The 14,731-nt window shown below is 40.6% G+C and overlaps 1 protein-coding gene across 2 annotated transcripts; it reads right to left on the reverse strand.

The window, feature by feature from the left end:
* Nucleotides 1-1,347: 1,347 nt before the first annotated feature.
* Nucleotides 1,348-13,585, reverse strand: LOC121811266. 2 transcript variants are annotated; one of them, XR_006052517.1, is made up of 4 exons: nucleotides 13,433-13,585; nucleotides 2,466-2,534; nucleotides 1,579-1,756; nucleotides 1,348-1,460 (listed from the first exon to the last, which is right to left on the reverse strand). XR_006052517.1 is itself a non-coding variant. In XM_042212096.1 (3 exons), the coding sequence occupies exons 1-3, from the start codon at nucleotides 13,583-13,585 to the stop codon at nucleotides 1,664-1,666; spliced, it is 315 nt and encodes a 104-aa protein (XP_042068030.1). In that variant the 3' UTR covers nucleotides 1,348-1,663. The 2 variants fall into 2 exon arrangements, 1 of the variants encoding a protein (XP_042068030.1); XM_042212096.1 differs by having other exon boundaries at nucleotides 1,348-1,756.
* Nucleotides 13,586-14,731: the final 1,146 nt, after the last annotated feature.

The following is a 14,731-nucleotide window of genomic DNA, read 5'->3' on the forward strand; positions in this document are numbered from 1 at the left end:
GGGCATCATCTGCATCCCGGGTACCCACCCCGGTATCGGCGGAAACCCCCCCGGCGGACTCCCCCCCATTGGGGCCCCGGGCATCATCTGCTGCCACGGGTACATGTTGTAGTACCCGGGCACCTGACCCCATCCACTTCCCACAGGGATCGTCGGAGTTTGTGACCCGCTACTCCCGGAACTAGGCTCGTTGTTGAGATCCATTTCCCGTTGTTGATCTTGAACAGAAATTAAGATAGAGAGAGTACTCGTTAAAACAAGTGGTGCGAATGAAAATGACGAGCAAAGCGCGTATATATAGTGTTTCGGAAAAAAAAAATTAATTTTCGCGCTAGGCGGTGCGCTGGGCGATCCGGGCGCTGCAATAGCGCCGAACGGACCGCCCAGCCGACCGCCCAGCGCCACATAACCGCCCAGCGCTGCGCGGTTTCTCTCTCCACTCAGCCGCTGGGCGGCTGCAATAGACCGCCCAGCGAATCGCCCAGCGCCGGCGCTCGGCTGGGCGGTCGCTGGGCGCCTATTGTGGATGGGATGCGGTAATGGGTATGGGAAAGCTGACGGGTGTGCTAAAAGTTCGTACTAAAAAAAACCATGAAGGACATTTTTTAATGCAATTAAGGACGCTTATTTGTGTTTCTAAATATACCATCAATGCTTCGAAACACATTCTTATTGTTAGTGCCACAACTAAAATTAGAGGACGCATGCAAATGGAAGCGTCCTAAACAAACAAAAGATTAAGTTACTTTGTCCTTCATTTAGGAATGCTTTATTTTGTGTCCTAAATTGTTGTTATTTTAAAAAAAAATTCAACGCAAATAATTGCGTCTCAATTTTTGTATTCCTAAAAAGTCACGAAGAATAGGTCATTTTTGGTTTGTTTTGTATGATTAAACACAAAATTCCAATAATTATTATATCAACTAAATTTATTTTATTTTATATTTAGTATTTAATTTAAAAGTTATTTTAGCCTCAAAACAACTTTGTTTCTTCATCCACACCATCACAATAATACACATTTACATTGTTATTCTCTCATATATGAAAGCTGCAGAATTAATCAAAATTTGAACAACTTTCGTGATTTTACGTCCAGTGAACTCCTTTTAATTAAAACTCAAACTAGAAGTCGAGAACCCAAAACCGAGATAATTCAATTTGAAAATTTAATCCATCCGAACAAACAATTTTATTTTAGTTTGATTCGATTTTCAAGATAGATTCAGACTTACCGACGCCTATATAAGTTTTAAAATGTTTCCCTTAATTTGATTTTGATTTTGATTTTGATTTTGATTTGGTTGTCGCATGAAAAGACGACTGTTCATACAAGCAACAATGAGATGAACAAAGGTAGGATGTTACACTATCTTTCTTTCTTTCTTTGTTTTTAAAATGAGATGAACAAAGGTAGGAATAGGATGTTACACTACACCACCATCCGTAGCATCACAAATCTGCTCAAAACCAAGAGATATAATCAGATGTGATTTATGTAAATAGCCCTTTGATTTCATCATGAACATTAACACACAAATAGGCTATGATCATCCATCCCTAAAGCTAAATCCTTACCCTTAGCCGAAGCTGCTTCTCATACTGTAGGAGAATCTTGGATAGCTTTGGCTTCTGCTATGGCAGAATCTCTCCGAGTGACAATTCATTCCAGCTCCTCAACCTTTTCCGACAAGGAGGCGACATGGGAATCGGTAGAATCAACCAACTTGTTTGCAGTTTCCAGCGCAGCACACAGCTATATATATTGCAGTGAAAATGCATGATTATTTAGCAAATTTATCATATACTATGCTAAAACTAGAGCAAGAACTACATAAACAACATCCGAATTGTGAAATGTGTGGCTCCGTCCAAAACAGTGAAGCATAGATTACTCTCATGTTCTAACTTCATAAGTGATCAACTGGTAGAAACCATACAAAAAATGATAAGACGACTGGTTTCTTTAATGTTAACTGGCCTTTAGCTTTCTTTTTATATAGAGCTCAGAGATGTGTGATAACAACAATCAAGCTTCTTCATAACGTTTAACTGCTGGTAATTTTGCGAAAATTGCAATAAGCAAAGGACATTTATCTAGCGATCATAAGCAACAATCGAACTATATAGTTTTCAACTGAATGATCAGAAATGGTATTATGTGTGACTCGTCCAAAAAAGTTAAGCATAGATTACTTTCATGTTCCAACTAAATATGAGTAGTAACTAATAGACTGAAAGAAATCGTACTATAAAAAACGATAGAAACTTTAGACTGGTTTCTTTAATGCTAACTAGCCTTTTGCTAACTTTTAATCTAGAACTCCAAGATGCGTGATAACACTGAAGCTTCTTCATCACATTTAACTGTTGATAATTTTGCAAGAACTGCAATAAGCAAATGGCAAATTACCTACAAACCGGGTAACGTGTGACCATAGGTCCAATAAAGGGGAGCAGTTTACCTTGAGCGTTAGAGCAGTCCATGAGTGATCGTCACCCTCAAGTGCCCCTTTCAGTTCATTGAAATTTTCCTGAAAATAGCAACCAAACCAAATGTTTAAGCTAACTTCATGTTAGACAAGGATTGATAATTTGAGGCATATTAGCTCATATTTCCACATACAAATGGTTTCTAGTAGCGTAACAATGTAGATACGAAAATCAGATTGAGGAATTAGCATTCTCAAGATTATTATTCAGAGAGTACAAAGATATCAAATTTCAAGCGCATTAATTCCACGTAATTTTGATAGAGACGCATAATGATGAATACATATGGAAGCCAACAAGGAACTTTGAGTATGTTGTTAAGTTTTATGTTGTATAAATTCAACCAAAACAAATTAATCCCTAGCTGCCAAGTGTGTATAGGAGTCTAAAAGATCAGAAATTGCAAAGTAATTCTAATGGAAATGATTTTTTTTTTATAGAAACATAATTAAGTAACACAATAAAGAGTAATACAGGTTTTTGTTAGTCAAATTGAATGGCTTAAGGCGGTGGATATTAATGACAAACTTCTTGTTTGTCAAATTTAGTAGGCAATTTATGTCAAAATTTGTGGGCACTCTTGCCTATAAATAGAATGCTTGGTAGCATTCTAAGATCATCCCAACACACACAAATCATTCCACACACTAACGTGCACAACGTTATATATAGTGATTGTGGTAGTTTTATCTTGAGTGTTGTACTATTCTGAAATAGCGAGGATCTCTAGTTTTGCCCGTGGACGTAGCCAATATTTGGTGAACCACGTAAATTTGGGTGTTCTTTATTTTTCGTTTTTCTCTTTCGTTTGCCACTTTTATTGTCGAATTTAGGCAAAGCAAATCCTAACAGTGGTATCAGAGCAATTGGTTAAGGATTGCTATTTATTACGGATGGTTCTACCGCCTATTTTATGGAAGGTTCTACCTCCTTGATTTTATAATTTATGGAAGGTGCTACCTCCTAAGCTAATTTTCTGAAAGGCAGGTTATACCGCCAAATCATTGTTTTGTGTGGTTATTGTGCCAACAGGATTAGCTTGATTAATTGGCGAGCGGAAATTTTGTTCAAATAAAATAGCAGTCGGAAATTCCTTCTGGTGGTGGATTCAAACCATGGCGGCCAAATTCGACATTGAAAAGTTCAATGGGAGCAATTTTGCTCTATGGAAATTGAAGATGATGGCAATTTTGAGAAAAGACAATTGCCTTGCAGCAATTGGTGTCAAACCCGCGGACATGACGGATGACAAGTGGAACGAGGTGGATGGCAATGCAATTGCCAATCTACACTTGGCACTTGCTGATGGAGTATTATCCAGTGTAGCGGAGAAGAAAACATCAAAAGAAATTTGGGACACATTAACCAAATTGTACGAGGCAAAGTCGCTGCATAACAAAATCTTCTTGAAAAGGAGATTATATACCCTGAGAATGGCGGAGTCAACAACAGTGACTGACCATATCAACACTCTCAACACCATGTTCTCTCAACTGACCACGTTGAGCCACACAATCCAAGAAGCTGAACGCGCAGAGCTCCTGCTTCAGAGTCTACCTGATTCATACGATCAACTTGTTATCAACCTCACAAACAACCTTGTGGCGGACCAATTAATCTTCGACAATGTTGCTGCCTCTGTTCTTGAAGAAGAAAGCCGACGCAAAAACAAAGAAGATCAACATGTGAGTTCACACCAAGCAGAGGCTTTATCAGTAACGAGGGGGAGATCGATGGAGCGTGGCCCCAGTGGGAGTCACAACAAAGGTAGATCGAAGTCGAGACACTTGAAAAATATCAAGTGCTTTGGCTGCGGCAAAAAGGGTCATTTGAAGAGAGATTGTTGGAACAAGAAGAAGGGTGGAGAGCATGAAAAATCAAATGCTCAAAGTTGTGTAGCAAGTGCTTCAGATGATGGAGAAGTACTGTACGGTGAAGTATCAACCCAAGCAGAGGGCAGAAAGGCGTACTCTGATGTCTGGCTCCTAGACTCGGGAGCAACATGGCACATGACACCCCGGAGGGAATGGTTTCACAAATATGAATGTATTCCGGGAGGATCGGTGTACATGGGCAACGATCAAGCCTTGGAGATTGCTGGAGTTGGTACTATCAAAATAAAAATGTTTGATGGTACAGTACGTACTATTCAGGATGTACGACATGTTAGAGGACTCAAGAAAAATTTGTTGTCTTTGGGACAACTGGATGATCTTGGATGCAAGAGTCGCATCGAAAATGGGATCTTGAAGGTCATCAAAGGTGTACTTGTGGTGATGAAGGCGGAGAAAGTTGGATCCAATCTGTACATGCTTAAAGGAGACACATTTCAACATGGAGAAGCAGCGGTCGTGACAAGCAAAGCAGAAGAATCAACGATGCTATGGCACCGAAAACTTGGTCATTTGACGGAACGAGGTTTGAAGATTCTCGCTGAGCAAGGGTTGCTCCGTGATCTCACAAAGGTTTCTTTACCCTTTTGTGAGCATTGTGTTACAAGCAAGCAGCACAGATTGCAGTTCAACAACTCCAGTTCTAGAAGTAAATCCATACTGGAGCTTATCCATTCTGATGTCTGGAAAGCGCCGGTTAAGTCCTTAGGAGGAGCTGAATACTTTGTGTCATTTATTGATGATTACTCCCGGAGATGTTGGGTGTATCCAATCAAGAGAAAGGGAGACGTATTTTCAATCTTCAAAGTATTCAAGGCGCAAGTAGAACTGGAAGCCGAAAAGAAAATCAAGTGCTTAAGGACTGACAATGGTGGAGAATACACCAGTGATGAGTTCGTTAGCTTTTGTAAAGAGGAAGGTATCAAACGGCAATTTTCAGTGCCTTACACTCCTCAACAAAACGGCGTAGCGGAGCGAATGAATAGGACTCTTCTGGATAGAACAAGAGCCATGTTAAGAACTGCTGGATTGTCTAAATCATATTGGGCAGAAGCAGTAAAAACTGCATGCTATGTTGTAAATCGGTCACCGTCAACAGCTATTGAGTTGAAGACACCAATGGAGATGTGGACGGGGAAGCCAGCAAACTATTCACGCATTCATACTTTTGGATGTCCAGCATATGTGATGTACAACACCCAAGAAGTTACAAAACTAGATCCAAGATCTAGAAAATGTATTTTCTTGGGGTATGCTGATGGAGTAAAGGGGTATCGCCTGTGGGATCCTACTGACCACAAGGTGATCATCAGCAGGGATGTAAAGTTTGCAGAAGATCAGTTGCAAGAAGCTGAAAATGATAGCACGAGAAATGAGAATGTACAATCTGCTGAGATTCAAGTGGATTGGATCGACAAGGAGAAGGATTCCTCTGAAGAAACTGTTGAAATTTGACAAATTTCAATTCCCACATCGGTGGGAGTTAATAGTTGGGGGGGTAAGTTGCCTTATAAAAGGAACTCCCCCCCTCATTTGTAAAACATCCCAAATTGTACTCTTCTCCATTTAAATATATAAGTGGGCTCTGCAGAGGGTGCTCGGAGACGTAGGCAATTTGGCCGAACTCCGTTATCAAAGTTCCGGGTGTGTTCTTTCTTTATTATCTATTTTGTTCCGCATTTATTTCTGGGTTTATTTTCTGTAGTAGTATTGTATTCAATATTATTTGCGGGTTTGGTAGTAGTGTTTTGTACGGTTCTTTTGGGTGTTTTTATATTGTGATAAATACACCGACTGATAAATTCTGTTAGGAATCTGGTATTTAAGAGGGACAGTGTCCTCACCAGTCTTTCCAAAGAATTTATTTGGAGAAGTAATTTTATCGAGTAGACCCCATTGGGTTAACTCTGAAATTACTGAATCGGTTCATTTCATTATTTGAGAGAAAATTACCCGGTTTTCTCAACAAGTGGTATCAGAGCCAAGGTTCGTCCTTGGTTCTATTTGTCTGTAATATTGAATACTTTATTTTGAGTCTGTAATGGCGGGTAATGATCAAGAAAACAAGGCTAGTTCTTCGTCATCGTGGTCGAGGTTTCCACTGTCAAATATGAAATTGACGGTGGAGATATTTGACGGTACTGGCCATTTTGGTATGTGGCAGGGGGAGGTTCTAGACTCTCTTTTCCAGCAAGGTCTTGACATTGCCATTGAAGAAAAGAAACCAGAAGATATAGATGATAAAGATTGGAGTACCATAAATCGGTTAGCTTGTGGAACAATTCGGTCGTGTCTATCCAGGGAGCAGAAGTATGCTGTCAAGAATGAGACTTCTGCACATAGATTGTGGAAGACACTGGAGGACAAATTTCTGAAGAAGAGTGGTCAGAATAAGCTCCTTATGAAGAAAAGGTTGTTCCGATTTGAATACCGATCAGGTACCACTATGAATGAACACATTACTTTGTTTAACCAATTAGTAGCAGACCTGCTAAATTTAGATGTGAAATTTGAGGATGAGGATCTGGCATTGATGCTGTTGTCGTCTCTACCTGATGAATTTGAACATCTGGAGACCACATTACTCCACGGTAAAGAGAATGTGTCTTTAGATACTGTATGTTCTGCTTTGTATAGTCATGAATTGCGAAAGGCAGATAAAATGAAAGGCAAAGCAGTTACAGATGAAGCATTAGTGGCAAGAGGTCGTCAACAAGGCCGATCAAAGGAGAGAAGAGGAAGGTCCAAATCGAAAAGGCGAGTTGCCAAAGATGAGTGTGCTTTCTGTTATGAGAAAGGACATTGGAAGAAAGACTGCCCAAAGTTGAAGAAGAAAGAAAAGGCTTCGCAAGATGCAAATGTTGCTGAATGCAAAAATGATGCGGAGTCAGATTTTTCTTTGACGGTTTCACCTTCAACATCGCATCCAGACGAGTGGATATTGGATTCAGGTTGCACCTATCATATGTGTCCCATCAGGGAGTGGTTCTTTGATTTCGAAGAACTCAATGGCGGACTTGTTTACATAAGGAATGACAGTCCATGTAAGACAGCTGGGATAGGCTCAATCAAGCTACGGAATCAGGATGGATCCACCAGAATTTTGAAGGATGTGCGGTACGTGCCCCAGTTGAAGAAGAATCTCATCTCATTGGGGGCCTTAGAATCTAAAGGCCTAGTTGTGATGATGCGAGATGGAATTCTTAAAGCAACTTCAGGAGCATTGGTGATGTTGAAAGGCGTGAGAAAGAACAATTTGTATTACTACCAAGGTAGTACAGTTGTTGGGACAGTAGCAACTGCAACTTCGAGTAATAAGAAGGATGCAGAGGCGACGAAGCTTTGGCATTTGCGATTGGGACATGCTGGTGAGAGATCATTGCAAATTCTCGCTAAGCAAGGATTATTGAAAGGTACGAAGTCTTGCAAATTAGAGTTTTGCGAGCATTGTGTTCTGGGAAAACAGCGAAGAGTGAAATTTGGCACTGCAATCCATAATACGAAGGGAATTCTGGATTACGTGCACTCAGATGTGTGGGGACCTGCCAAGACTCCGTCACTTGGAGGTAGACACTATTTTGTCACTTTTGTTGATGATTTTTCCAGGAGAGTTTGGGTGTACACTATGAAGAGCAAAAATGAAGTCCTTGGGATTTTTCTGAAATGGAAAGCTCAAGTTGAAAATCAGATGGGGAGGAAGATCAAGGTTCTCCGATCAGACAACGGTGGAGAATACAAGAGTGATCCTTTCCAAGATGTATGCCAGGAGTGTGGCATAGTTCGGCACTTCACAGTGAGAAATACACCACAACAGAATGGAGTGTCAGAGCGTATGAATCGAACACTAGTGGAGAAAGTTCGTTGTATGCTGTCTAATGCTGGGCTAGACAGAAAATTTTGGGCTGAGGCCATCACATACGCTCAACACATTGTCAATCGTTTGCCATGTTCTGCCATTGATGGCAAGACTCCTTTAGAGGTATGGTCCGGTAAACCTGCAACTGATTATGATTCTTTGCTTATTTTTGGTTCTATTGCATATTATCATGTGACTGAGTCAAAATTGGATCCACGTGCAAAGAAGGCTTTGTTTATGGGTTTCAGTGCTGGTGTTAAAGGATATCGGTTATGGTGTTTGGAGTCTAAGAAGACGATTGTAAGTAGGGATGTTACCTTTGATGAATCTTCCATGTTGAATAAGGTAAATCCAAATAGTAGTGATACTTCGCAGCAGGTGGAGTATACACCGAAGCAGGTGGAGTTCGAAGAAGCAGTTGTGATCCCAACTACGAACACCACAAATGACTCTCCTATGGAAGAAGAAGAGTCAGATGATGAAGAGGTTCCACCCCAAGAACCTTCGCAGCAATCAGAGCCAATTGCAGTCAGGCGAACGAGGCGGGAAAATAAGAAACCTGCTCGATTTGCGGATATGGTAGCATATGCGCTTCCAGTTGTTGATGATGTTCCATGTATCTTTTCGAAAGCTATTGAAAGTTCAGAAAGCGACGGTTGGAAAGGTGCTTTGGAAGAAGAGATGCAATCTCTTCAGAAGAACAAGACATGGAAGCTGATGCCATTGCCGGAAGGCAGGAAGACAATTGGATGTAAATGGGTTTTTGCAAAGAAAGAGGGATTTCCTGACAGAAATGATGTTCGCTACAAAGCAAGATTGGTAGCTAAAGGCTACGCCCAGAAGGAGGGAATTGATTACAATGAGGTATTTTCTCCTGTTGTTAAACATTCCTCCATTAGAATTTTGTTGGCTTTGGTAGCGCAGTTGAATTTGGAGCTAGCTCAACTTGATGTGAAGACCGCGTTTTTACACGGTGATCTGAAGGAGGAAATCTATATGACCCAACCGGAGGGATTCAAGGTTGCTGGTAAAGAAAATTGGGTTTGCAAGTTGAACAAATCGTTGTACGGATTGAAGCAGTCTTCAAGACAGTGGTACAAACGGTTTGACAAGTTTATGAAGGATCAGATGTACACAAGAAGCAAATACGACCACTGTGTGTATTTGCGCAGACTTCAAGATGGTTCCTACATCTACCTACTCTTATACGTTGATGATATGCTGATAGCATCAAAGAGCCAAGTTGAAATTGACAGATTGAAGGCTCAGTTGAGTAAAGAGTTCGAGATGAAGGATTTGGGGGAAGCCAAGAAGATTCTCGGTATGGAGATTACTAGGGATAGAGAGGGAGGCAAGCTTTGGCTGACACAGAAGCAGTATTTGACCAAAGTACTACAGCGTTTTGATATAAATGATGATTCCAAACCTGTAAGTACCCCACTTGCTCCTCATTTGAAACTTAGTTCTCAGTTATCTCCAAATACGGAAGATGAGCGAGAATATATGGCGAAGGTTCCCTATGCTAACGCAGTTGGAAGCTTGATGTATGCAATGGTGTGTACAAGATCAGACATTTCACAGGCCGTTGGTACTGTGAGCAGATACATGCATGATCCAGGAAAGGGTCATTGGCAAGCTGTGAAATGGATCCTGCGGTATATCAAAGATACTGTAGATATTGGTTTGTTGTTTGAGCAGGATAAATCACTTGGTCATTTTGCAGTTGGATATTGTGATTCCCACTATGCTGGTGATTTGGATAAGCGAAGATCTACTACGGGCTATTTGTTCACTTTAGCGAATGCGCCAATTAGTTGGAAGTCTACCTTGCAGTCAACGGTAGCTTTGTCTACGACAGAGGCAGAGTACATGGCCATTACTGAAGCTGTGAAGGAGGCGATTTGGCTTCACGGGTTGCTGAAAGAATTGGGTGTTGGTCAGAAACAACTTGAAGTATATTCTAACAGCCAGAGTGCTATTCATTTAGCAAAGAATCAGGTCTTTCATGCAAGGACGAAGCACATTGATGTTCGCTATCATTTTATGCGGGAAATTCTCGAAGAAGAGGAAATTGTCATCAGAAAGGTTCCGACTTTGGAGAATCCTGCAGATATGTTGACTAAGGTGGTAACGAGAACCAAGTTTGAACATTGTTTGGACTTGGTTAATATTCTGCGATTTGGAGCTGGCGCTTAACTGCGCCAATATGAAAGCACCGCGAGTCGTTTGTTTTGGGGGAGAAGATTTGTGTTCGGTGGAATTTGAAATTTTGTCAAGGTGGAGATTTGTTGAAATTTGACAAATTTCATTCCCACATCGGTGGGAGTTAATAGTTGGGGGGGTAAGTTGCCTTATAAAAGGAACTCCCCCCTCATTTGTAAAACATCCCAAATTGTACTCTTCTCCATTTAAATATATAAGTGGGCTCTGCAGAGGGTGCTCGGAGACGTAGGCAATTTGGCCGAACTCCGTTATCAAAGTTCCGGGTGTGTTCTTTCTTTATTATCTATTTTGTTCCGCATTTATTTCTGGGTTTATTTTCTGTAGTAGTATTGTATTCAATATTATTTGCGGGTTTGGTAGTAGTGTTTTGTACGGTTCTTTTGGGTGTTTTTATATTGTGATAAATACACCGACTGATAAATTCTGTTAGAAATCTGGTATTTAAGAGGGACAGTGTCCTCACCAGTCTTTCCAAAGAATTTATTTGGAGAAGTAATTTTATCGAGTAGACCCCATTGGGTTAACTCTGAAATTACTGAATCGGTTCATTTCATTATTTGAGAGAAAATTACCCGGTTTTCTCAACAGAAACACCAGAGCCGAGCAATGATGATCCAAACGAGATTGAAGAAACTCAAGTCCAGAGGCCATCTCGTGAGAGAAAACTACCTGCTTGGCTCTCAGACTATGAAACTGAGAGCAATGTTGCATATTGTCTTCTAATTGAGGATGATGAACCATCAACGTTCATGGAGGCAATTAATTGTCCAGAAGCATCCAAATGGACGGCAGCAATGCAAGAGGAGGTGAAGGCTCTACATAAGAACAAGACATGGGATCTAGTTCCACTTCCATCTGGAAGAAAAGCTATTGGAAATAGATGGGTGTACAAGATCAAGCGTAATAACAATGATCAAGTGGAACGATATCGTGCTCGATTGGTGGTGAAAGGATATGCTCAGAAAGAAGGCATTGATTTCAGTGAAATATTTCTCCCGTGGTTCGACTTACAACTATAAGAGTTGTACTGGCCTTGTGTGCTACATTTGATTTGCACTTGGAGCAGCTGGATGTTAAAACTGCATTTCTTCATGGAGAACTTGAAGAAGAAATTTATATGCTCCAACCAGAAGGCTTTGTTGAAAAAGACAAGGAGAACTTGTTTTGCAGGTTGAACAAATCTCTGTATGGTCTCAAACAGGCGCCGAGATGTTGGTACAAGAGATTTGATTCTTTCATTTTAACCCTGGAGTATGACAGACTCAGTTCAGACTATTGTACGTATTACAAAAGGTTTAAAGGGGATAATGATTTCATTATCTTGCTGTTGTATGTGGACGACATGTTGGTAGCAGGCCCCAACAAAGATCGAGTCCAAGAGTTAAAGGCACAGTTAGCTAGGGAGTTCGACATGAAAGATTTGGGACCAGCAAACAAGATTCTAGGGATGCAAATCCATCGAGACAGAAATGAAAGGAAGATTTGGCTTTCACAGGAGAAATATTTAAAGAAGGTCTTGCGACGTTTCAACATGCAAGACTGTAAGCCAATTTCTACCCCACTTCCTTTCAATTTCAAGTTATCCGCAACAATGAGTCCTAGCAATGAAGCGGAAAGGGAAGAGATGTCTCGAATGCCGTATGCATCAGCAGTAGGGAGTCTAATGTATGCCATGATCTGCACAAGACCAGACATTGCACAAGCAGTGGGAGTAGTCAGCAGATACATGGCAAATCCTGGCAAAGAACATTGGAGCACGGTAAAAAGGATTCTGGGGTACATTAAAGGGACCTCACATGCAGCTTTATGTTTTGGGGGATCTGATTTTACGGTTAGGGGATATGTCGATTCAGACTTTGCAGGAGATCAAGATAAGCGAAAATCCACAACAGGATATGTATTTACACTTGCTGGAGGAGCAGTGAGCTGGATTTCCAAGTTGCAGACTGTGGTAGCATTATCTACAACGGAAGCTGAATACATGGCTGCTACACAAGCTTGCAAGGAGGCAATTTGGATACAGAGGCTTTTGGAGGAACTCAGGCACAAGCAACGAGTGATATCGTTGTATTGTGATAGTCAGAGTGCCTTGCACATTGCAAGGAATCCAGCCTTTCATTCCCGGACGAAGCACATAGATGTACAATATCACTTTGTACGAGAAGTGGTAGAAAGCGGACAAGTGAATATGCAGAAAATCCACACTAAAGACAATCTAGCAGATGTCCTGACCAAACCAATCGCAACAGACAAGTTCCTATGGTGTAGATCCTCATTTGGTCTTGCAGAAACGTAAGCTGACATGGATGGCAGAACTAGAGAGACTGTGTGAAGACATGATTTCATCAAGTCTTCAAGTGGGAGATTGTTAGTCAAATTGAATGGCTTAAGGCGGTGGATATTAATGACAAACTTCTTGTTTGTCAAATTTAGTAGGCAATTTATGTCAAAATTTGTGGGCACTCTTGCCTATAAATAGAATGCATGGTAGCATTCTAAGATCATCCCAACACACACAAATCATTCCACACACTAACGTGCACAACGTTATATATAGTGATTGTGGTAGTTTTATCTTGAGTGTTGTACTATTCTGAAATAGCGAGGATCTCTAGTTTTGCCCGTGGACGTAGCCAATATTTGGTGAACCACGTAAATTTGGGTGTTCTTTATTTTTCGTTTTTCTCTTTCGTTTGCCACTTTTATTGTCGAATTTAGGCAAAGCAAATCCTAACAGTTTTCATTAACCAATTTGGTTTCATCATTTTGTCTGATCATATTCATAATTAAAGCTTGTTTGGTCTTCAATTGAGCAATGAATCTGAAATTCAATTCCTTCAATTCAAAACTGTACAGTTCCAAAATCGAAATAGACGCTGGATGTTTCTAGAAACTTTCTTCAAACCAAACAATTCACGGATCCAGACGGAAATGCAGGCTCAAGGAATTGGTGGACGTAAGAGAATACCTGGAATAGCTTGGGAATTTCAGACGCCGGGATTTTAGAAACGTCGGCGGCGTCAGGCGGCGAGGCGTGATCGTGGGGGCCGCCGGAGCTTTCTTCGCCGACGTCGCTTAGCAGATCGCTGATGCACAATAACGGACCCCCAACTCCCCTCATCTTCCTCTCTCTTCCTCTCTATCTCTTTACTCTTTATTATTGAGCCCAAATTTCAAGTCCTGGGCTGAACTCAAGCCCATAGATGAACTAAGAGCCCAATGAAGAGTGAGAAATCCCCTCTCATTCAAAGCCTAATCTAAATTAAATTACCTAGAAATATATTGATGTAAAAAAAGGAAATTTCCTGTGCTGATCAGATTGGAGTTTTGGGCGTGAAGAAGGTGATTGATAATCATTGAAGATGGCCGGTAAAGTGGAGGAGAAGAAATTAGAGGAATGCACTGTTTCAAAGTATGCATCTTTTCTTATCTCTCTTTTCGCTTCTGTAAATCTTGGAATTCTTGATTATGTGGCTGTTTGTTGTTTTGAGTGACAGTAGAAATGAGGTTAGGTTTTGTCACTTAAGAAGGAAATTGAGGATATTGATGCATCAGGAACTTGTTTAGAACCTCTATTTGATGCAGTAGCTCTATGGATTTGACTTAGGGCATGATGAATTTGTGAAAACTAGAATTTTTTTTTATGATTGGTGCTGTGATGGATATGATTGATGATTCTTGGATGGCGGTTGATTGATGGTACTTGGTTGAAGCTTGATTGAGTTGCTTTGCCTGACACATTGATTAAATCTGGTGAAGGATTGTTACCATCAATAATTTGTATCGATGGGGGTATCGGCTCTTCCTCTCGTTGATTAGATTGGATATGGAAAGATGGGACTTTGAGCTTGTATTGAACAGGAAAAGCAAACCATTAGCTGAACTACATATTTATAATTATTTTTTAGTCCTCGGTGAATTGTGCAAAGAAGCAAACATGAGGACTTGAGGTATTGAACGAGGGTGAGGCCTATGTTTGATATCAATTGAGAAAGATGTGATGTGGCTTGGTTACACACTTGCAGCTCATGACTGTTCGGATTGGGAATCTTAAGAGCTTGTGGATGATGATTATTTTGTGGTAGGTTTCTGAAGAAGTCTTGATTCTGATAGGTTATGTAAACTTCTAACTACTAGAATGAGATGGATATGGCATGTTGTGAAGTGAGAAGCTTGTTTATAGCAACAATATTGTATTAGAATCTGTTGGTTGTTGGTTAAGCAGAGTTGTAATGGGTAAATTGAATCTATAATTCTGCATCTAACG

This window comes from Salvia splendens, chromosome 1 (genome assembly GCF_004379255.2).
Source record: "Salvia splendens isolate huo1 chromosome 1, SspV2, whole genome shotgun sequence".
Classification (NCBI taxonomy): Eukaryota; Viridiplantae; Streptophyta; class Magnoliopsida; order Lamiales; family Lamiaceae; genus Salvia; species Salvia splendens.

Excerpts from the sequence above, each read along its gene's own strand:
- LOC121811266 (XM_042212096.1), bottom strand. The coding sequence starts at position 13,585 with ATGAGGGGAGTTGGGGGTCCGTTATTGTGCATCAGCGATCTGCTAAGC. Across the intron at positions 2,535-13,432 it reads AAATTCCCAAGCTATTCCAG|GAAAATTTCAATGAACTGAA; the intron begins GTATTCTCTTAC and ends TGCTATTTTCAG. Across the intron at positions 1,757-2,465 it reads GGACTGCTCTAACGCTCAAG|CTGTGTGCTGCGCTGGAAAC; the intron begins GTAAACTGCTCC and ends CAATATATATAG.